This window comes from Chlamydotis macqueenii, chromosome 26 (assembly GCF_036417535.1).
Source record: "Chlamydotis macqueenii isolate bChlMac1 chromosome 26, bChlMac1.mat, whole genome shotgun sequence".
Taxonomy (NCBI): Eukaryota; Metazoa; Chordata; class Aves; order Otidiformes; family Otididae; genus Chlamydotis; species Chlamydotis macqueenii.
The window spans coordinates 1,226,988-1,249,133 of record NC_141581.1 but is presented as its reverse complement, the minus strand read 5'-3'; the positions used below and the strand labels follow the sequence as shown (position 1 = coordinate 1,249,133).

General features: G+C 55.4%; 1 protein-coding gene across 4 annotated transcripts in view; it reads right to left on the bottom strand.

Moving 5' to 3' along the window:
• Window positions 1-21,989, bottom strand: part of CELF5 (CUGBP Elav-like family member 5) — a 37,135-nt gene extending 15,146 nt beyond the window's left edge. The window contains exons 1-3 of one of the 4 annotated variants that reach the window (XM_086767649.1): window positions 21,719-21,989; window positions 14,633-14,715; window positions 3,341-3,392 (exon numbers count right to left, since the gene is read on the bottom strand). In XM_086767649.1, the coding sequence (XP_086623775.1) occupies window positions 3,341-3,392; window positions 14,633-14,715; window positions 21,719-21,989 (406 nt within the window). Of the gene's footprint in view, window positions 1-3,340; window positions 3,393-8,794; window positions 8,903-14,632; window positions 14,716-21,718 lie in introns of those variants that run through there. The other 3 variants (XM_086767650.1, XM_086767651.1, XM_086767652.1) reach the window with 3 other exon arrangements.
• Between the last annotated feature and the right edge of the window lie 157 nt (window positions 21,990-22,146).

Below are 22,146 nucleotides of genomic sequence, written 5' to 3'. Positions count from 1 at the left end.
ATTCAGGCAGCTCCCAAACAGGGGCTTTCCCCCACCAGTAACCCGGCTGCCTCACCTCTCCACAACTGGGCCGGAGCTCCGCAAGCCCTGTCACCTGAAGTCTGCTGTCACTGCTTCCAAAGCGGTCGATTCCCAAGCAGCCGGCACCCTCAGGCCACCGCTGCAGGTCACCGGCTCCTCCGGCTCCTCAGCAGGGACTCCCGCAGCCCTGGAAGAGCTCCTCTCCCCAGCCTGTAACAGCACACCCTCCCCTTGTCATTCTTCCTTCATTTTCTCTCCAGCTCTTGGTTTTTTCTCCCATGCTGTCCAGCAACCAGGAGAATTGTCCCTGATCTCCGACAGTCGAGTTCCCATGGAAACGCGCTCTGGGCGCAGACAGTCACCCCGGCAGCAGGAGGAGGACCAGCGCAGAGCAGCTCGCTGATGAAGATACAGCGGGGAAAAAGCCAGGGGTTAAGGCTGAAAGCTTCAGCCACGAGAGGAGAGCGCACTGGACACCGCTCCTCTTTAAACCCAGTGGATTTAGGTCATCTGGCCAGCAGCTGTCAGCAGCGAGGATCGGGGAGAGGGAGGAAGGCTGCTTGAGCAGTCGGCCGTGGACGGGATGCAGCAAATCTCCTTGGGTACGCAGAGAGCTTCCCCGCCTCTGAGGCAGTGCTGACGGGCTCGGGCTAGCTGTCAGATCGCATCAGCGCAGCGGAGTGCTCCAGGCCTGGCAAGAAGCACCAAACAGTCTCCTCTGCCCCCTCGCTCCTTCTCCTCCTGGCACTCCCAGGCTCACGTGAGGGGCGCGAGGGAAAGGAGGAAAGAGCTGACAAAGCCTGCACCAGAATCACAGGTCCCCCCTGAACTCACACAGGCGGCATCTTTGTACTCGTGAATTCCTTTGGCAGGGCGCAGCAACAGCGAGCGCTCAGATATCCCCTGCAGAGCTTGGCCAAAGCTGCCCCTTTGGCACAAAAATTAGCATCTCTTAGACCAGGAGAGAAATCCTGGTGCTCTAACGTCACGTATTTGATAGCTGTCTGTCCATAGAGAGAATGAAAGAGTTTCCCTTCCAGGACCATGTAGAGAAGAGCCTCACTGATGCGTGCAGCTCTTCCCTTGAGACGTCCAAGAAGTTCTACCCTGCCCCAAATCCCCGCCAGTGTGGGGCTATCGCTGCAGGGAATGGCTCTTCCCAGATCTGCAGACTTCCTCATCCACTTCTCCAACAAGTGGAGCACCACGACAGAAACCTTTGGAAAGAGCAACCGGACTCAGATGCCGCTTCTGCCTCAGGAAAAATTCCAGTTTGCCACGGATCCTGTGGGAGCTACTTGTTTCTGAGCTCTGCAACAACGCCGGAAGGAAGCTAGGCACATGGGCTGCGGGGAAGCAGGCGTTCAGGCTCCAAAGGCCGGGAAGCCGAGCTGATGCCCCGACATTTGCAGGCGTTAGAGACCGTGGCACTTTTCATAAGGTGAGAGGTTCCAGAGTCCAGTGCCTGGACCAAAAGCTCCGAATCAGCACCCTGGTTTTGAACCCTATTGGGCTATTTCAGCTCAGTTTGACAGAGGAGCACCAGAGGTGTTAAGTCCAAACCCATTCTGTGATAGGAGGTGGCCGTGTACAGAGCAAAGTCCCTTAGTGCCCCACCAGTAAAAGGAAAGGCTGCAGAAGTTACCTCAGCCTCGCATGAGACAACAGAGATTGCAGAGCTGCAGTCATCAGAGACACAAACTGTTAAGAAAAGAAAGCTGTAGTGGTCGGTCTGGTTTTAGGGCTGAGTTACTGGTACGACTGGGAAAGGCTTTCCTAGTCTCCTATGCTTTTTTTTTAAACGCTCATTGGGAATAACCTCAGACACAATTGCGTCATTTCTGCATTAATTAGCAATCTGGAGGGTGTAAGTTTTAAATCAGTGTGGCAGCGGAAGGACTGACCACCTACTGCCTGTATCCAGAGGCAACACGAGGTGGCAGCGAGCAGCCAGCTTCCCCTGTCTCCACTGCAGGCACCTCTGAAGGACAGCTCATCCACCCCTAACACCAGTATCGAGACCAAGAGAGAGAATTACCCTGAAGGCACTGGTCTCTTCTTACTGCCCAGAGCACGGACAAGGACCTTAAACTCAACCCTGAACCAGGGGCTGAAGGACAGCGGGACTAATCCAGTCCTGTGGGTTTTAGACATTCTGGTTTCTCCGGAGGCTTAAGCCACGGTTCTTCTCCAAAGGAGCACGTCTTGAGATCCTCAGTCTAGCCCCAGGGAAGAAAAACGCCCAGACTTCAGTAAAAGCCAGGTGTCTTATCCCTCAAGCAAATAATGAAAAGCAGAGATTCTATTTGGAAAAATGACCTGACTTAAATAGATTTTTTTTTTTAAAGGAGGATCACACAACCACAAGTACACACATTCATATAAAAGATTATTAAATGTATCTCGTGTTCCTGCCAGCGTGATAACTGAAAGTCACTACAAACTGTTTGGAATTGACTCCTTAAAATGTAAAACAAAAGTCTTCCAAATCTCACCACAGCACGCCGGATACGCTGCGCTACAGGACAAACAGCTTCACAAATTCTCCTTCCCCACTACCAAGCTGCTGTCAGAGACAGCACCAGCAGCGCGAGGCATGGAGAGGTGGAGGCAGAAATGGAGAGAAGAGGAAATGAGATGTGTCAGGAAGACAAGGAAAAGCAGCAAAATGAGTTTTTACATTTGGAAAGGGCTGGAGCTGCAAACCTTCTTCACCTGGAGGAGGCACCTGAGCCGCTGCGAGCTCCCCATGACATTAACGGAGATTCCCTGTTCCCAGTCTCCAGCTCTGAACGACTCGGGATCTGCTGCTCTAACCACGCTGGTCCCCTGCAGGCTGAGGGCACCTCCATCTCACGATGAACTCGCAATCCTTTCCCTCCAGACCCCATTTCCCCATCCCACGCTATTTTCTGCGGCAGCACTTGGGCCCTGACAGTGCGATGGGGGCTGCTGCAGGCCTGAGAGCAGACAGGCAGCCCGGCAGCGATGGGGGAGGCAGAGCAGCGAGCTGCAGGCGGGAGAATTGGCTGCGGAGCAGCAAGCTAAACAGGTTTAAAAAACCAGTGCAGGGATCTGGCTTTTACTGGGCTGATCAGGTGTAAGAATGAAGAAACCTCTTCCCATTTGCTGACCCCTGGGGCCACACATCAAAGTGCCTATCCCTAAACTTTCCTCCTGCCCCCCCCCCATCCCTGGCACACACAAACATCCCATCACGCAGACTGTGGGGAGAAGAAGGTCAGGACTCTGCCTCTTTGCTTGGGCCCCCCTTCACAAGCAGAAAGCTGCCAAAGGAGAAACAAGGAGAGATGACAACTACCTCCACGGCTCTCGCTGTCTGCAGGTTTCACTTGAATCGGGCGCGCCATCTGCAACGAAAGAGAAACGCAGAGGGTTAGAGCTTGGCCCAGCTGCCTGGCACGCCGTGCCGACGGCAGCGGTACGCGGGTGCCCCTTTCCGCCTGCTGTTCAGAGCAGAAGAGCGGCACACGGGAACCAAGGCATCATGATGGCAACCAGAACCCTTGCAGAAGGGACCACGCGGATTGCAGACTTCTCAGAAGGAAACCTGTTGCTCTTCCCCTACTTGCCTGGAAATGCCCGCCGTGCATAAACCTCTGCCGCCTCAGACACAGCAAGGGGCAAAGAAAGGTCTCCAAGGAACCAGCGCATCACAGTGAGAGCGGAGCTTGAACAGTGCTCAGGGTGGCCTAAGGTGGGACTGTGCCTGGAAGCTCTTCCTACGCCCATGGTCATCATCTCACCACCAAACTGAGCCACCTACTTTCCTTGAAGGAGGGAGGAAAGTGCCTCTGAGCTCGGCTGGGAGCAGCGCAGCACGCAGGCACCTTACGTTTCCCCGTCCCCAGCCCTACGCAGTCAGAGTGGCTCTGAAGAAGGGCAGCGCTGCTCTCCAGCAGCATCTCCCGTCCTCAACGGGAACGCTCAGGTTGAAGGTGACAGAACTCCTCTCAACGGGGTGTGCAGAAGAGCTGTTTACCTCTCTTGCACCCGTGAGAGTCATCAGCAACAATCCAAGCATGAGCAACGAGCTGGAGGGGTGCTTTGCTCGTGTGACGTGGGAACCCACCAGGTGAGACAGGACACTTAACGGTCTGACTTGCAAAGCAGGGCCAAACCCTCATCTGCTGGAAGGTCCGTGTGTCCCGTGCTGCCCAGAAAGCCAACTGACAAGCTGTACCCCCTTCCCAGGCTAGCAGGGTCCAACTGAGCTGGAACCCCCTCCAAGGAACGGTGCAGAAGGCAGATTTCCACATTCACAGCACATCTCGCTCCCTGTCTCTCAGCATCACTCACAGAGGCTGACAGTGACTGGTGTCAGTGGCATTCACCACAAAACCCTGTCAGAACGTCACCGGGAAGACCAAGTTGAAGGTCCAGGCATAGACTGCCCCCTCTCTTAGGAAACACTCTCAGGAAAAACAGCAACAACAAATCAGAAAATGAAATGAAACTGTCAACAACTGCCAGCACGCAAAGCGTGGACCGCTATGGGTCTCCAAGCGGTGGTCTCCACCGACTGGGGGACGTCAGGCAGGATGAGCAGAAGCTGGGAGCAGCCCCAGGCGACCCCATCCCTGCCTCAAGGAGCAACATGAGGCTACTGGGCAGGGCCAGAGACGGGCTGGAGCTCCCTGAATAAGACCCAGCTGCTGCCACGCTGCACCTCGGTAGGCAGCAGTGCCAACTCCATCTCCCAAGACTTGCTGTGTCATTTGGGAAAGAGGGAAAGGCTGAGGGTCCCTTTATCAGCTGCACGGATTTGCAGAGCTCCTAACGCCCTGCTGCGCTGCCACGCGGCACCAGCACATGCAGCGCTGGCGCTTGCCAGGCCCCGGGCTGCTGCTCCCCCCGGGAGCTGCCGAGGACCAGGCGTCTCAGCCCAGGAGCCGAGCGGGATGCGGAGCAGGGGTTCAGAAGGATGCGGTCAGATGTTGCTCCAGAAAGCCTCAGATTTCCTCTCCGAGCTCCTGATGCTGCTCACGGCCTCTGGTGATACGCCCGTGCTAGCCGAGGCTGCGGGTGTTTGGAGGTTGGGGGGTGTTTGGAGGATGGGGGTGTTTTGAGGCTGGGGGGTGTTTGGAGGATGGGGGTGTTTTGAGGCTGGGGGGTGTTTGGAAGATGGGGATTTTTGGAAGATGGGGGTGTTTTGGCAGCAGGCTGAGCAGGAGAGGGCAGCCAGCCCAGATGTGTGCTCACGAGAGAGGGCTCAGGGCAGAGCCAAGAGGGGCAGCTGGCCACCTCGCTCCCCACCGCTCCTGCAGCACTGAGAAATAGCTTTGTTTCCACCCAGCACACAAAACCAGGATTAAGCGAAACAGATGGGCAGGGAGACGGAGGGACAGACTCGGATCTCGGCTTCTGCGAGGAGCAAATCCGCACGGGGGAAGGGAGGGAGGCAGGGATGCTGTGGAAGCCAAGAGCATCGCACCCGCATCAGCCCCTGGGGCCGAGGGCATGGGGCGAGGAGTTGGGAAGGCTGGGGGGGTGGAGGAGGGGGTTAAGCACCTGAGGACATCTTCCCATCCCCTCCCCCACCAGGGCTGTCACTCCAGCTCCCAGCACCTAGGGTAAAGGAGGTGTTGCCATGGAAACGGTTATTCACCACATGGAACCTGACATTTGTGGTTGCCATGGAAACCAGCTCTTGGGGGCATTCCCTCTGCTTCGCACAAAAGAGACGTTTTGATATCATCTCTGGGGAGGGGCCTCCCTCTACCTATCTGTCCACCCTGCTCCTTCCCCCCACCTCAGGGACCGCTGAGGGCACTGCCCCCGGGATGCTGAGCCACGGCGGGCTCCCCTCAACCCGCACCCCACCGGGACCCACAGCGTCCCGCAGCCACGGCAGGGCCACCGCACGACGCCACGCCGGCGGCGGTGCCAGCGCTGACGCCAACGCAGCGAGGTGGTGCAGTGGAAGCTGTGGTGACGCGAGGAAGCTGGGCCACCTGGGGTGAGACCAAGCGCGTGGGCTGCTCTGCACCCCGCAGCCATGGGCACGGCTTCTCTCTCGCCCACTTCAGCAGGGCAGGGCAAGATTCACCCTCTGCCCGCATCAGACCAAGCCCTTGGTGGAGGGGTGCCTGTTTCCAGAGACCTCGCCAGCCCCGGAGACTTTTGAGAGCCACCCACCGAACCGTGGGCTGGTCTTCATCTGCTCTGGAAGATGTTACTAAAAAGGGAGAAAACAAGACAGAAGAAATCTGTCCGGATGCTGAGGGTTGGAGAAGAGCAGCAGGATTCTCTGCCTGCTGCCTCCTGAAACAGGAGGTCTCCCAGCTGAGGCAGAGGCAGGCAGGGTTCTCCTTGCAGAGAAGTGGACACACAGGGGCTTCCACAAATGGCAACAACCCTTTAATCCTCCTAACTTCCACACAGTAGCAAAACAGTGCCTCTTGAGCAGAGGTGTGAGCCTACGAACACAAAGAGAGTCCAAGGCCTTGGGAAGCGTCCTTGTGTGGTCCTCAGCTTTGTACAGAGGTCTCGGCCAAAGAGCTCCGTCCCCTCCAGGAAAGGATGGCCGAGCTTCACCCCTGCCACCTGAGGAAGAGGGAAGCAGGGAGGACGTGCTTCTGGCTTGCACAGCAAACTCTGGAAGTACAAATTCTCCTGGCCTCCAGTCATCACCTCAGGCTGCACAGCAACCCGAGAAAACCCCTGACTCTAGGAAAGCCCAGCTGGGCCCAGAGTCCAGCCGAGTTGGGATCAGCTTCCCTTAAATTCCAGCGCCAAGCGGATGCGCGTGCACGGCCACGCATGCCTTGGCCACGCAAGAACACAAATATTCGTGAACACACACGTGGCACAGGGATCTTGAGCAAATGACTGATGAGCCTGTGCCTGCCTCACTAGCTGAGCTTCATTTTCCTCATTAAATTATTCAAGGAGTGTTATTATTCTTAATTTCTGAAGAACAGCCCATTAACATTTAGCACATGCTGTCAGGCTACCCCAGGCTCCACGTCCCCCACCCCGAGCCCCTCACGGTCCTTCCTGCCCACTGCTAACCACAGACCGAGAGCCGTCAGCTCCACAGCCCACCGCGCTCCAGAAGCCCTCTGCAGCCACACGCAGCAAGGGACAGCAGATGGGGCAGCACACGGGAGGGAGCCAAGCTTCCGCTGCCCCCCCTTCGGCTTCTCCCTGGCGTTTGCCCTCCCGGCTGGACGGGTATTCTTGCTGCATTCTCCAAGGAGGAGCCGTGACCCCGAGCTCTCACCTCCTCAGCTTTCAAACTGGTGGACAGAGGGAGAGCCCCCCCGGGACAGCAGGGCAAGCCTCTCTATTAATTAGAAGTAAGCGATGTAAAACAGCCCCCCAGGTGCAACACAGGGGAGCCTCGCGGCGTTAAGTGGGTCAGAGGCAGAGAGCACGGAATGCGCGACGCAGGCTGGCTCCTCTGGGACCCCAGGAACCAAAAGGCAGCCAAGCCTGGAAGAATTCGGTCCTGGGCTCTCAGGCTTTGCAAATCATGGGCTGGTCCTCCTCTGGCCAGTTAAAAACGCCCTGCCTGGACAATCACAAGCACTTCTAGCCGTGCGGAACGCAAATCTGAACGCTGATTTGGTCATTCCCATTCTGCTTCTGGTCGGGAACGCAGCAGTGCTGGACTGGCGCCAGTCTCAGTGCTCGGCCCTCCTGCTTGCATCTTTGCAGCGATGTCTCGGTGTACCTTGGTCCCACCCAGAATAATCCTGGCAGCAGTGTTATTCTGGATTTTCTCCCTGAGAAAGGGGAGTTGTCTCCCACAGAAACACGAGCAACGTTAGCACCAAGCACCACTCCAGCACAGCTCTGAAGCCTGCTTATGAATTCACCTCATCCAATCCCACTACGAAAGAGACGAGGATAACTGGGAGTACTGGGTTCCAGGTGGAGGAACCAAGCCACCTGACAACGAAGGTCGTGCAGGAAGCCTGTGGCAGAAGCAGGATGCGAAGTTACTGGGCATCAGCATCAGACAACCAGCATGGAAACCAGCCCAGCACAGCAACCACAGCCCCTGTCGTGTATGTGACCGTTTGGTGGATGCACGTAAGCGTGGTCCCTGAGGACTCCATGGTCAGTCTGTCCTCATGGGGCTCCGTCCTCGATGTGTCACTGCGCCGCAGGGCACTGCATCGAGGAGGACGTTAGATGGTCTTCCCTGTTGCCCTGATCTATTCTTGTCGCTTGTGATTCACGCCACTTAAGGCCAAAGGAGCTTTTAGGTGAGGAAAGGGAAGTGCCAGCTTTCCCAGATCCTTTTCTGCAGGTGTTAGGACAACAAGTTTCCCACAGAGGCAAGAGGAGGAAAAATCCTGGGCCAAATCCAGGCAAGTACCTTTCTGGTTTCAAGAGAGCTTTTCAGCAGCGCAAAGAAGAGTAGTCTCTGGCCCCAGACTTCCTCCTGCTCCTCCTCACTCTTGAAAGACAGGGCTGAAGGACCTGAAAACCCCAAAAGCTCCTCTGGCAAGTTCATTGAGACAAGAGATCGTTTGGGCCACCAGGAAGCCACGGGCCTGAGGACCCAGGCACAGCTTGCTGCTCAGGCCCATAATCCTGTGTCAGCTGCAGGGTCTTGCTGTCCTTGGCTTGCCCAAGGAGGTCCTGTCACAGGAGCCACCCCCACCTCAAAGGAAGGAGGAAAGTGCTTAGCAGGTCTACAGAAAGCAGAAACAAGATGCTATGAGATGAGTGACCAAGATGCTCTGAGCAAGTGCAAGGAAGCCACCGAGGGGAAAGCTGGGAGCACCACCACACTCACCTGGCTTTGATCTTTCTGTCTGGCTGTTTGGAGAAGACATCCAACACCCATCTTCCCTGTGCTCACTGGTGCACCACGGACACTGCTTCCCTGGACGCCTGGGCCGGCGAGCACGCTCAGGTGCTTCTCTGTGCACAAGCGGGAGCCTCCAAGGAGCTCGGCAAACCAGCAAAGGGACGCGCGAGGGGCACGGGAAGGCTGGGCTAAGGGACACGGCCAGGTCTGCAGAGATGGACATGCTAGAAGGTTAACATGCCGCGGTCGGTCTGCGCCTGACAGGCCAGGGCACCGGCGTTCCTCAGCGCAGCCGTGCCCCCACCTCTTCTCCCCCCACGGCTGGTTAATTACAGCAGCTGGGAAGAGGTCCCTGCTAATTTACCATGCTTTGGTGGCTGCTGACGAAGCCAGGCAGACGGCAGCAGGGACCTTCCGTCTGCACACCAGCCGAGTGCACCAGTTCCCATGGCAACCGTTCATGGCTGGAGCGGTGCAAAACCTCCTGCAATAAGGACGCGCCCATGGGAAAATCACTGCAAACGGGCCCGAGTCCCAGTGCCACCAGAAGAACCCCCAGAGCCTTCTCTTCTCTGGGCTGAACTACAAAAGTTACAGTTGATATTAGACCGTATTTCACTTTGGGGGTGCTCACAGCCTGGAAGAGAGGCCCAAGGCAACCACAGGATCTTCTTGGAGATAAGAAAACCTCAGCTGGAGGAGGTCCTCAGTGCTCCGAAGGACCACTGTGATTCTACATCCACACTCACAAACCTTTGTGCGCACGCACGCGTACCGAACGGCGCTGGGGGGAAGGGAGCGCAGAGTCACGCTCGGGTGAAGGTCCGGGTGGGCTGGTGGGCAGGGCAGTGTGTGCGTGCGTTCACAAGCACTGGTGAGCTCACCAGGAAACACGCCAGCTCCGGGAGGCAGAAGTCTAAGCTCTGCGCTACAAGGTGCCAGTGCCCAGCTGCGCAACGGGGCTGCAATTTCTAGGGAGAAAGGGGAGCCCCTCGTGCACGGGACAGAGCCTACACGTGTGCGTTTGGCCAGCACGTGGGTGCTGATCTTTAATTCCGTTATCCTTCCAACTCCACAGGCAGCAGGAGCCAACCTTTGCCTTGGTAGCTTGCTCTCCTCCTGCCTCTTTGGAGCACGTACTTCGTAGGGCTGCTGCCATGCCTCGCTGCTGGTTCTCAGCCCCTTAAGCCCAGCAGCGTAAGCATCTGCAGTTCTCTCCGCAGCGAACATGCGCGCCTGTTGCTCCTCGCCCAGGGGCCGCTTTAGCCCAGTACCTTCACGTCCTGGTGCTGCCGTTTCAACGAGGTGGCCTTGACACGCTCTCTGCGTCACTACCTCCCGCGGCTCACAGGAATTTGCTGATATTGTCCATCAAACCCGCAGGATGGACACAGGAATAAAACTTCTCCACCCTGCCCTGCCCAAAGGTTCAAGCTGCAGGAGCCACCTCAAAGATCAACAACCAGAGTCCAGCTTCAGCCCCCAACCAAACACTCAGGCCCCCGACTCCGCTCCTCAGCGCGTCTCCCAGCTTTGCCAGCTGCTCCATCCCGTAGTCTCCACATGAAGAAACTTTCAGAAATACTGGTCAAGACTGTTGCACAAAAGAAAGGGGAGCGGAGAACGAGACGCTATCACCTCTCTACCAAAACCCCTCCAGTCACCGGTGTCCCTGTCTACCACCACGGGCTGCGGATGCTGGCAGCTGGCCCGCGGCGAGCCCTTGCTCCCAGCAGCACAGGGACGCCCTCTGCTCAAGCTCTGCTGGGTCCCTGCATCAGCCCTGGTGCCCAACCATCTGAGGCAGCGCTGCAGCATCTCCACCCCTGTGTATTCCCAGAGCCCCTCTCTGCTCTCGTGCTGCTGCTCCCTGTAACTTTCCATTCCTGTGCCCCTGGATCCATGAGTTCTCCCTCTGACGCGGCCACGTTTCAGCACCCCCATCGCTGCTCTTAAACTGCCCATATTCCCAGCTTGGATCAATACCAATTTCTGCCACTTACTTGCCCACCTTTCAGCAAGCCCTTCTTTGTTCTGCATAGAAATAAAACTGTAACTGTACCTTGCCAGAAGAATTACTTTTTTAAACCTCCCCCCCTCCACTTCCCCCCTCTATTCTTCTTCCCCTTCTTCTCCAGGAGCAATTTTATGTAATTTGCAACCGTCTGGCTGCAAATGAAAGGAGACATAAAGCGTTTCTGCGCAATATTGAAAAGCTGGCTGCTTCTCCCTCAGATTTCACTTAGCGAGAGGCTGTAACTTGGTGTGTGATCACGGCGTGTCATTAATAACCTCTCCAGTTCCTTTCAGAACTCGGCAAAGCGAAGGCACAATCACGAGTCAAAGGCATGGGTTATTGAGATATAATATCGTTGCACCGAGCCGGGGAGGAGCGTGCCAGGGAGCGGGGAGAAGGTGAAACGCTGCATCGCTAGGCAGGCTGGCAGCTGAAGAGAACACCAGATTTAGGAAGGAGTGTGAGGGCTTGATTCCCTCTCTGCTTTCCAGATCCAAAGATTTTGCCTCCGTTCAGCCTCCGTGGGTTGCGTGTCTTTCCCTGAGACTCCAGCCACAAAGGGAGCTGGTTTGTTTTGTTCCTCAGGCAGATCTGTCTCCATCTCTGTTGAGCCTTGGAGCCTGTCAAGCTGCTTTACTGGGACCGAGTCAGATTTAATCAGGCAGGTCCCCAGCCTGTCCTCAGGGAGGAAAACTGGGGAACACGATCTTTGCACAGGCAGGATGCAAAAAGTACCGTGAAGGGCAGCGAGCAGGAGCGTGCCAGGCTGGCGAGCAGGTGGTGCTGGGCAGAGAGCTGGCCACCACGCTGGCGCTGTGTGCTGCACAGCACCAGTCACTGGGAGCAAGGTGTGATCTGCTTCCCGCTCGGCACGTGTCGCCGTGTCCGTGTCTTGCCGCGTGCCGTGCTGAGGTTCACAGCTTGCTGGCCACAACTGAGGGCCCATGCCGCAGCACGTGGAGACGGGCTCCCTACCCACACAGCCACAAGGCAGGGCTTTCCTCCTGCTCACCCCAGCTGCCAGCAAGGGCAGGGATACTCAGCATCTTTTCAAGCTCCTCAGCAAGCCGGGGTGATCAGACACCGCTGCTAACTCCCCGAGGACGCTCTTTACCTCTCTGCTCTAGGAAGCTCCATCCTTCCTTCCCCAAAGGAAGACTCACGCATTTGTTGCTTCCAGACTGCACCAACAGCGATTCCAGAGCTCTGAAGGCACCATGGGTGCTTTAGAAAACAGAATACACAGCTGACAGTCTTTTTGCTTTACACTCTGAGCGCACCAGCCCTCACAAAAGGGGCTGAAATCCAAAAATCTGTCTACCTGCAGAAAAAGATCCTAAGCCTTACTGTCAAAAAAATAAGCTTTTTTGAGTTTGAATTCTACTTACCTACTATAGATCCAACAGCCCTCAATTTCAAAATAAAGGAGAATTTTGATCTCTCAAAAGCAGAACTTGCCAGAAATGCCACAAAAGCAAAAAGAGACCAAGAGATTCCTACGGACTTCTGTGGAAAAGATCCTTTCTGTGCCAGCTGGATCCCCTGCTGTCTCTAAACATGCTGCTCCTTGGTCACGCATTCAGACGCCGGTTTGTGTCGTCCTACATCCATGTCATATACTCTTAAACTTTCTTCCCGCTATTGCTATGTGCAATAAAGAGATTGTAAATGGGTAAAATGAAAAAGAAAGCACTTGTTTACCAGCCTATGGCCAATGTACTGAAATCCCAGTGCTGTGGCCCAGTGCGTTCTGTTCTCTGTCCTGTGCTAGGGTCCTCACTGGATTTCCGGTGAGAGGCTTTGCCACAGAGCTCCTCAGCTACCCAGCACTCCTACCTGTGACTTATTTCCATCGTAGTCTCTGTCATCGGTTCGGTCAGAGGGACAGACACAAGGAAACCAGGCTACCTCAGGTCACCCAGCCCACATCCATGCCCAAACCAACTCGACGCGCATCAGGATGGAGATCCGTTCCATTCTGGTAGCAACCATCTCTAAATGGTCACCAAAATTATCAAAGAGAGAGAATCCTGCCTGCTCGGTCATTGAGGGACTTTCCAAAAGAAAAACTAAATGTGATGAAGTGGTGCATTGCCAGCCTGAAAATAGACAGCTCCAAATGGAGCACAGCTCCTCTTCATCTTAATTCTGAAGCTTAATTACACCACATTGCTCATTAACTGTCTCCAGACAAACGTGTTTGAAAGTACTCAGCCAGCACAGACTTCTCACTGTTCCCAAGCAGTTTCTTGTACCTCACTCAACATAAAAGCCTTTCTATCACCACACCACAGACAAATCGCTGCTTTCACTGCTACTCCGTGCAGCGCTCTGCAACCACTGAGAGCACAAACGGCAGAGAACATCACGAAACACGCAACAAATTCCCCACAGAGAACAGCAGCAGAACTGCGATCGCCTCAAATCCACCAAGCCTCACGTGAGTAACTTTCCGGAATCCCTCGACAGGTACCAGGTAGAGACATGTCTGTCTTCTCCACCGTGTTACAGCACCATACCATGACTCATCACGACTGCTCCTCCATCCCTGGACTTGTTCTTCTGCCAACTCTGCCCTGGACCAACGCACACCCTCCCACAAAACGAACTCAAACAGTATCTCAGCACCTGGTTACTCGCACTCTTCCCCCTTGCTGCCCTGAGATAATTAACCACTTAATTAAGTTTCAGGTTAAGTGGCATTTTCCAACCCTCAAATGCCAACACAGACCCACACAAAAAGGGAACACAGGGAAAGAAATATGAAAAAGGATGCGCGTGTGGAGGTCTTGAGGGAAGCTATTTGGACCTGTATGGGTTAAAGAGGAAACGTGATGGTTAAGAATTCCCAGCCACTCTCCAGAGACCCCCGGTTTACATTAATTATTCTGTCGCCTTGAGCACTCAGAGCCTCCTGCGAGCTTCTGTCTATAAGTCCCCAACTCCTCCGCCTACTCACCTCCAAAGGAATCCTTCCAATGAGCCTGATCAACCGCCTCGGTGCAGCAAGGGAACTACCCGGACAAAGCTCTCAAACCATACCAAAACGGGAAGGGCAACAACTCAGAACTCATTTCAGCTCACCAGCAGGTCCCAGGGAGGAAGAGGACCTCCCTGTGAGGAGGGACCTGATCCACAGTGCCTGATCTCCTGCGATCCCTGCCGTACTTTGCTCCCAACGCCAGCTGTGGCGCGAGCAGGACCCAGGAACGGACCACAGCTAGTTCAACAGTCTTGGTCTCACCCAGGTAAACCATTTCTCTTCCAAACAACGGGATGTGGTAAGTGTATTTTGTCCTCTGAGGAGCTGATCCGACTTCACTTGAAGTCATTTTGGGTCCTGCACGGAGCCACTGAACAAATTGTCCAGGCACCCCACAGGGCAACGGCACACTGGGAGCGGAGGCACCAGGAAGGTCTGTACACCTGGAGCAAAAGGGTCCGGTACCTTGTTTTGTCTCCTGTCAGCTTTCCACCGTGCAGGCTGGGCCACTGCACTGCACCTCAAAGCCCACAGGGACAGAGAGCTGACACATCACATCACAGAGAGCAAAGAGCAGCGCAGAAATAGGCTTGGCTGGAGTTACATGGGGCAGCCTCGGCAAAGCGGAGAAAAAAGCAGCAGCTCCGCGAAGAGCAGCGCTCTGCTTTGGCTCCCGCATCCCTCTCCCAGCCCCCAAACCACACTTCTCTTCCACAAACAGGAAAATTAACCCAAGCACTTCTCACCCTCGCTCCCCCCCCCCGACAACCCCTGGTTTGCCTGCCCACGGCGTGAGCTCGAGGCGCAGTTCGCTGGGACTTACCCCCGGCAAAGTCTTCTGCTCGTGCAGCGCCGTCTGGGCTTTGATGGCAGAGTCTCTGGCACAGTACGTGAGGAACGCACAACCTGCAGCAGATACAGCAAGCATCAAGTTAAACACGCGATTGCCACACATCGATACAGCTTTCCTCTTTGGCAACAGCAGGTGATGGAAGAACAAGAAATACAGATGATGGCCTCTTCCAGCAGACCTCCATCCTCCATCCCAACGCTTCTGCTCAGGCACAGCGAAGTGCCCAGGACAGCCCTTGGGTGAGACCTGACTTTTCTGAATGAGGGCAGGGGAAGGCTTGCTAATTAAAGGTGTAAATGTTATGTAATTTGGATATGTCGAAGGTTCTAGGGGAAAAAAGATGAAGAAACAACATGAAAGGACTTGCAGGCCCTATCCACGGTCTGTTGAAGTCATGGAAAAGGAGCACTGGCCCAGGTTACCCAGAGAGGTGGTGGAAGCCCCACCCCTGGAAACATTCCAGGCCAGGTTGGCCGGGGCTCTGAGCAACCTGATCCGGTTGGAGATGTCCCTGCTCCTGGCAGGGGGGTTGGGCTGGGTGGGCTTTACAGGTCCCTTCCCACCCAAACCTGTCTGTGAGTCTATGATTCTAACTAGGTTTGAAACAGGTGTTGAACAAGGTGAGAAACAACAGGAGAGCAGAACACGAGCTAACGTTGCCTGTGGCAGAAACAGCCCCAAACCACAAGGATCAGAGGAGACGCAAGGACTGGTGTGATTATTGATTAAAAAAAAAAAAAAAAAAAACAAAGCAAGGAAAGAGGAAAAGCATCTGGGATTTTCAGCTCATGCAGAAGCTCCATGACAGAGATTTACAGAATCATGGAAAGCTAGAGGAGAGGCCCAGCTTTCCGTGCCACACACACACCGTGCAACACACACAGATACAAACGCGTGACCAGGGAAATACAGAGAACAGCAAATGTAACGTGTTCTGCAAGATGAAAAGCACATGGAAAAGGCCAGATTCTGCCACTCTTAGTCAAGATCTGACTCAACATCTTAGCCTGACACTGGAGTCAAGGGAGGAGGGGAGGAACTGCAGCCCCTCCAGGAAGAAGCGGGATCATCTTTGGGTGCTCTGATGCTAAGAATAATCAAACTAAACTAAGAAAAGGAAAAATTTGGCTGGTTATCAAGACACATTTCCTAGCAGAGAGAGATTTATTAGACTGTGGAATGATCTCCCCAGGGAAGCACCTGGAGCTCCGTCACTTGAGTTGTTTCAGACAAGGATGAGCAAAGCACTGGAGAACAGACTCAAACGCTAGGATGCATCTGACCCCCTCACTCCTCCTCCTCCTCACTGGGGTGTTTCAGATCCTCAGCAAAGGCAGGACAGGTCCCTTCAGCTTGTCACCAAACGTCCACGTCCATATCGCTGTGCCAGGGCTGCAGGTGCATCGTTACGGCCCAAACACAGAGGCCTGATCTTTCGCCCCCACCTTCTCATGTCTGGCTTGGAGTATTCCTGAGCCACCTCCGCTCTCCATGGATCCAAAGGCGGATGCAGGACGCGCTGTCTGGATCTCTCCCCTCCGCCCGGCAGTGACTCCATGGCACACAATATTTTTAGGCCACGTGGAAGCCAGCTGCTCAGGACAATCCCAACCCATGGCAACAACGTTACGCTGTACTTCCATTTCAACCTCTTGCTAGGGAAAAAAAAACCCTCCACAAACAGCACGTGAGTATTAGATAACTCTGACAGGTAATTAAAGCTCCTTATTGCCCAGGTTTCGAACCAAGAGCCATTCCAGGATAATCGGGGTCAGGTTTACCACACAAAACTCTGAAGTCAGGAGTTGGGAATAAGCAATTTATTCCACCGAGAGCTCCAATGCATTGGTACCATGTCCACGTGCGACGAAGACATCATCCTTGCCTCAGAAGAATTAGCCATCAAACCTAAGAAAACTAAGGACAGGAGAGGAACATGTCTACGTGAAGCTACCAACTGAGTTAAGCAGCCAAACCCAGTCCCTGAGTCCCAGTTTCAGTGCTCAGGAGCACCAGTACTGAGGTAACGCACACTGGCAGGCTCAGAAACCTCAGTCCATGGAAGGAGAAGGATAAAATAAGGATTGGACAGAGAAGCACCGTTTAGCAGGGATAAAGGAGCAACACTGTTCACACAGAGACAGGGCGTCTGTACCAAGAGGGAGCAGCTTCTGGAGACAGAAGCATCCTGCAGCTACAGAGCCTGAAGGCGCCTTGCTCAAACCTCGGCCTTCGCTCCCGGGGCAATCCTTCCTGCTGCTCCGCTTTGCAAGGATGCGGATATTTGCTCAACAGGAGCCAGCTCGTTCTCCTTCCCTTCGCTCAGGCACGAAACGGCACTTGGGCAGCCTCTAACAGCAGGCCCTGGCTGGCCTGGACTGGGACAAGCAAGCCCATGGGCACAGGACAGCCCTGTCCACTGCTCCGTCCCCCAGCTCTCCGTGTCTCCAAGCTTTCAGGATGCTCAGCTCATCCATTTCATCTCATTCCTGCCTCCCAAGTGGCAGGAATCTGGGAGGCCGTACTGGCTGTGTAAAGGAGGGAGCAAAAGAGGTTTGGAAAACACGATTGCTGTCCTCTGCAGCCACGTGTTCCTGAGGTAGGATGCCGGAGTCAATTCTATTCTCTTCGCTAAGCCCTGGTCAGAAATACGGAAAGGGGTTTTGCAGTGCTGTAGGCCTAATTGTGTAAACAAATATTTGGGAAAAAGAATTTTCCTTCCTGAAGAGAAATTAGCTAACTCTTCAGGTACTCCTCAGGATGCAGCAAGGGAGTGGAGCACCAGGCTTTTTCCACAGCATCCCCTTGTCCCCCACCTTTGCCCAGGTGCCTGAAGCTTATGGAAGTACCAGAGGCTCAAGGAAAGCCCAGTTTTCCCAGCTAGGAAGGGTTTCCACGCTGTGACAGGACCCTGCTTACCATGCCCCATCCCTGGAAACATTCAAGGCCAAGCTGGATGAGGCTCTGAGCAACCTGATCTGGTTGGAGATGTCCCTGCTCCTGGCAGGGGGGTTGGACTGGATGACCCTTGAGGGTCCCTTCCAACCCAAACCATTCCATGATTCCATGAAACCCAGGCCGACAGGCTCATGCCTCTTTGGGCACTTCTAGGCCAGTTATGCCTATAGATTATTTCAGGTCATGCTTTAGTAGGCATGGTGGTGTCAGGTTGACGATTGGACTTGATGGTCTCAGAGGTCTCTTCCAACCTTAAAGACTCGATGATTCTATGCCTGCTGAGACAGGGGACACGGCATCAAAAAGTGCCAGCCTTGAGCGTCCCAGGCACTCAGCCAAGCTGGCGGTGCTGACGATCCAGCCGCAGAACAGGGAAGCGTAAGAGCACCCAGAGTGCTGTCTACAAAATCTCCCCTCCTAAATGGGGGAGCTTGGACCAGAGCTGCTGCTGGCAGCGAGAGCTGTGAGCTCCAGTGGCCCCGGGTGCCTCCACCATCATCTGCTTCCTCCCAGGATTGCCTCGTCTGCTTTTATAGGATTTTAGAGTCTGGATTATGACTGTGATATTGATATAGCAAACCACGTATTAAGATCTGAGTTGACGTGCACCAGGTGATCAGAAATCACAAGGAAGTTGTACCATAAATTCCGTATTGCGCTACGTATACATATAGCAAGTAATGTATTACTTACTGTGTACTACAGCAATTCTGCTTGTGGAAATCCTGTGCCATGCTAACAATAAATTCTGTGCTACACTAATAATAAAATTCTGTTAAGAAAATAAAGCCTTCAGTGTAACTACGACTTAGCGCTGTCCTAAGTCTGCTGCAGATCCCTAAGCAAACCGATAATGTTCCCTTAGTGTCGGGTGACACCATCCTACTCCCACCGGCTCCAGGAGGGTTTCCAGCTCCCTGTAAGCAGAGCCCAGCCTAGTTCCACTTGCAAGAGACTGCAGCAAAGAAAAAAAATAAACTCTGTGCCTGATCCTCCTTACAAACCACACATCGACTCCAGGATTTGCAGGGCCTTCAGATCCTAAACATTACTCCAGACAGCAGCGGTCTAAAGCCCTGAGCAAGAAGAGGCTGTCAGTTTGCTGAAGAGAGGGGTCTCTGGATTCAGCTTAGCGTTAGAAATCACATGAGATACTTCAGTAGGGGACACAGAGTCAGCAGTGAGCTTATTGTCAAGCCTGCAGAAGCTGAGTCAAAGCTCAGCTGCCAGTGAGGCAAAGGAGGCTGAGGCTGTCATGGCCTCCTCGCCCTTTGGAGAAGCCGCTCGTTTGCGCACACATCGTACACTTTGCCAGGCGCCCTGCGAGGGGACTGCCCTGTCCCCCCCCATGCCCCTGCAGTTCAGCTTCGTATCTCACACTCCAGAATCTCTCTGCTTTCTCCACCACGGGCACCGCTGGGAAACCCACCCAGGACAGCACAGCCGACGCTCACAGAGGAGCTGCTTCTGCCCAATTCTGGAACACAAGGCCAAAAATTTCCACTTAATTCTCCCTGCTTGGTCTCCTCTGACCCATTCCAAACGCCTCCCTGCTCTTCCCAGGAAGAGAAGAGCTTGAAGACAAACCCTGCTATTAACATGCAAATGTATCTGTCATTAACATAAACAGAAAAACCGCCTCATGATTGCTGTCAGGAGGCTGGAATGGTATCAGCTACCAGCAGTCAAGTTTCTGAGACGCGAATGTTCGGTACGAACAAAACCATTTCATAACGGTGCTCGTGCTTCTACCAGGCCTGTCAGATTCTCCTCGGCTTCCAGGGAATTCATCAGTTCTCAGCACCCGTGCAGGACAGTCCTAGCTCTAGGGCTCTTGGACAACACAGCCCAATTCACCCCCTCACAGCCTTTTTCCACCCTTCCTTCCTCTCTGGGGGCAGAGGCAGCTGCTCAGCTCCACACAAAGCTGCAAGAGGAGCTGCTGGGCTTCACCAGCAGCGCTGGCTTCTCCCAAAACCATTTCTCCCCATTTAGGGAAAGAAAGGAGAAACGCAGATGGAAGCTACCTGTGAGCAGTCAACTGGACCTCGTGGCTGCAGATCAGGGAACACGGGGAGAGCAAACTGAATCTGCTGTTACAGGTGCCCCAGAAAGATTACGGCTTCTGTATGGCACAGGAATGAGCGTGTGGTTATCCAGATTGGCCAAAGCCTTCTTGTGCTCAGTGGCTGTGAAGCCCTGACACCTCCTGTGACAGCACTTCAGGCCACTGTGGCTTCTGGGTCAGGTCTGGCTCCCCACAGGCCCGCTGACGCCAACGGGAGCAGCGGCTCCCTCGCCAGGTTGGCCTTCTTGCGCGGAGCCTCAGCCAACGCAGCCAGACCCGGTAAGATGGGAGGGGAAGGCTGGGGTCAGGGTTGGTCTAATTTCTTCACCGCACGCTAAACCCCACAACATCCTTCTGGAGGAACAACTGCTCCCAAGGAGCACATTGCCTGTTCCCAAAGCAGGCTGAGGGTCTACATGTAACCGCATGCCACCAGGAAAGGAATCCCAACCTTTCACTTTGTACAAAACACGGCTGGAGGGTGGAGGGAGCAGGGAGAGGCAGAGGGAAATAAAAGTGTGTGGGAATGACCGTACAACAGCCACCAGAAGAACCTCCACATCTAGCCTTTTCTGGCCAGAACAGAGCACCAACAGCCCCCGATGAACACCTGCATCTGCTCAAAAACGTCAAAACCAAAGGGATGTATTTATTTCGCAGCAGGAATCCTGCATTTAGCAGCAAGTTAATGTCACGCAGAACTGGCAGTGCTGCCCCCTCTAATTTCCATATCCAAGTGGCAGATCCCTAGAATCTGTCTCCAGCTTGGAATCTGACCTCAGACCACACAGTCTATATTTAATACGTCAACCGCAATGAAATGTGCAATTGCCTCTTGCCTCAGGCCCATTCTCCTCCTCTCTGGGTTCAAACCTGGCTACTGGCTGTCGGATGGCAGCAGCCCGTCGCACACACAGGTACACAAGCACGCGGTATTTTGGTTCTGAACTCCCCACCAGACATACTTCAGCTAAATTCAAGCCAGCCCAGCTCCCACAGGCTCAAATGAGGACGTGTTTTCCTTTTGTGCTGGGGTTAGATTTGGCCTTTTGTTTTAAAACGAACTTGTTTTCCTGTTGTCCCCTTCCCTCTCTGTTCAGCCTGGAACGGTTTGAGTCGCCACGGGGACTCGCAGCTTTTCTTACCTTTCCTCCTAAATCTGAAACCAGAGGCATCAGGACCGGATGCAACCCACGCTGCCTCCAGCGGGCACCAACGCACAACCCCATTGCGAGGCGGTTCAGGGCACGGAGGCCCAAGGCTGAGCACTGACAGCTTTCGCGGCGCTTCGTGCGCGTTCCCTGCGGGTTCACTCTATGCGTGCCGGGGAGCCACGCTGCGACCCCCCAGCCCTCACGGCAAGCGGGGCCTGGCGAGTTCCCGTTCCCGGCTGGAGCGGTGGCGATCGCAGGATCCCAAACACCTGCCGGGGTGGGGTTGGACGGCTCCGCAGAAGGGAGCTGACATCCTGAATGTGACAGCTTTGCAAAACACAGCTTTCAAACACAACAATAACTGAGCTGAACGAGCCTCCTCAAAACTTTTCAGCATCTGCTGGAGGTCCTGCAGCAGAGGAAGGCCCCTCACCCATCCCGCCCCACCAGCAAAGCCCCCCATCCACCCCAACGCCCCCGATGTTCTTTGGATTACGTGGATTTTAAAACTGCGGCCGGGGAGGAGGTGTGGGACCGCGGGGAGGGACGCCTGGCCGCCCCCCTGCCCCGAGGACCCCCGCGACCCGCAGCGGCCTCGGCCCGCCCCGCTCCGCACACCGCCGCCTTTGTCACAGCCACCCCACGCGTGACCGCCGCCAGGCCCCGCGGCGGCGAGACCGGGGCAGGAGGGCGGGGACGCCGATCCTCACGCGTGGGCGCCGGGGGTGCAGACCTTTTCCCCGGGTGACGGGGGTGGGGGGGGGAGGCAGACAGAGGCAGCACGCCGCGGTGGGACACGCGTGGACCGACCCGGGCTCCCTTTGTGCGCGCCCCGGAGAGCGGGCCGTGCCGCGGGGGGCGCGGGGCCGGGCTCACCCTTGTGCATGCCGGTGTAGCGGTCCTTGAGCACGGTGAGCTCGTAGATCTTGCCGAACTGCTCGAAGAGCGGCTTGAGGTCCTTCTCCTCCAGGTTGCGCGGGATCTGCCCCACGAAGAGCTTGATGGCATCCAGGTCCTTCATGCTGTCGGGCTGCGCGGGGGGCTCCGCGCCGCCGCTGCTGCTCATGGGGGAGGCTCGGCGCGGCGGCGCTGGCGGGAGCGGCGGCGGCGGCTGCCTCCTCGCCTCGCCCTCGGTGAGTCTGGCCATGCCCCGCGCCCGGCGCGGCTGCGGGCGGGCGGACGGGGGAGGCAGCGCGGCTGGGAACGGCCCCGCCGCCACCGCCAGCGCCGCCGCCGCCGCGCCGCCACAAAGAGCCGCTCCGCGGCGCCCCCTGGCGGCCCGCCACTGGCGGCGCGCGGCCAAG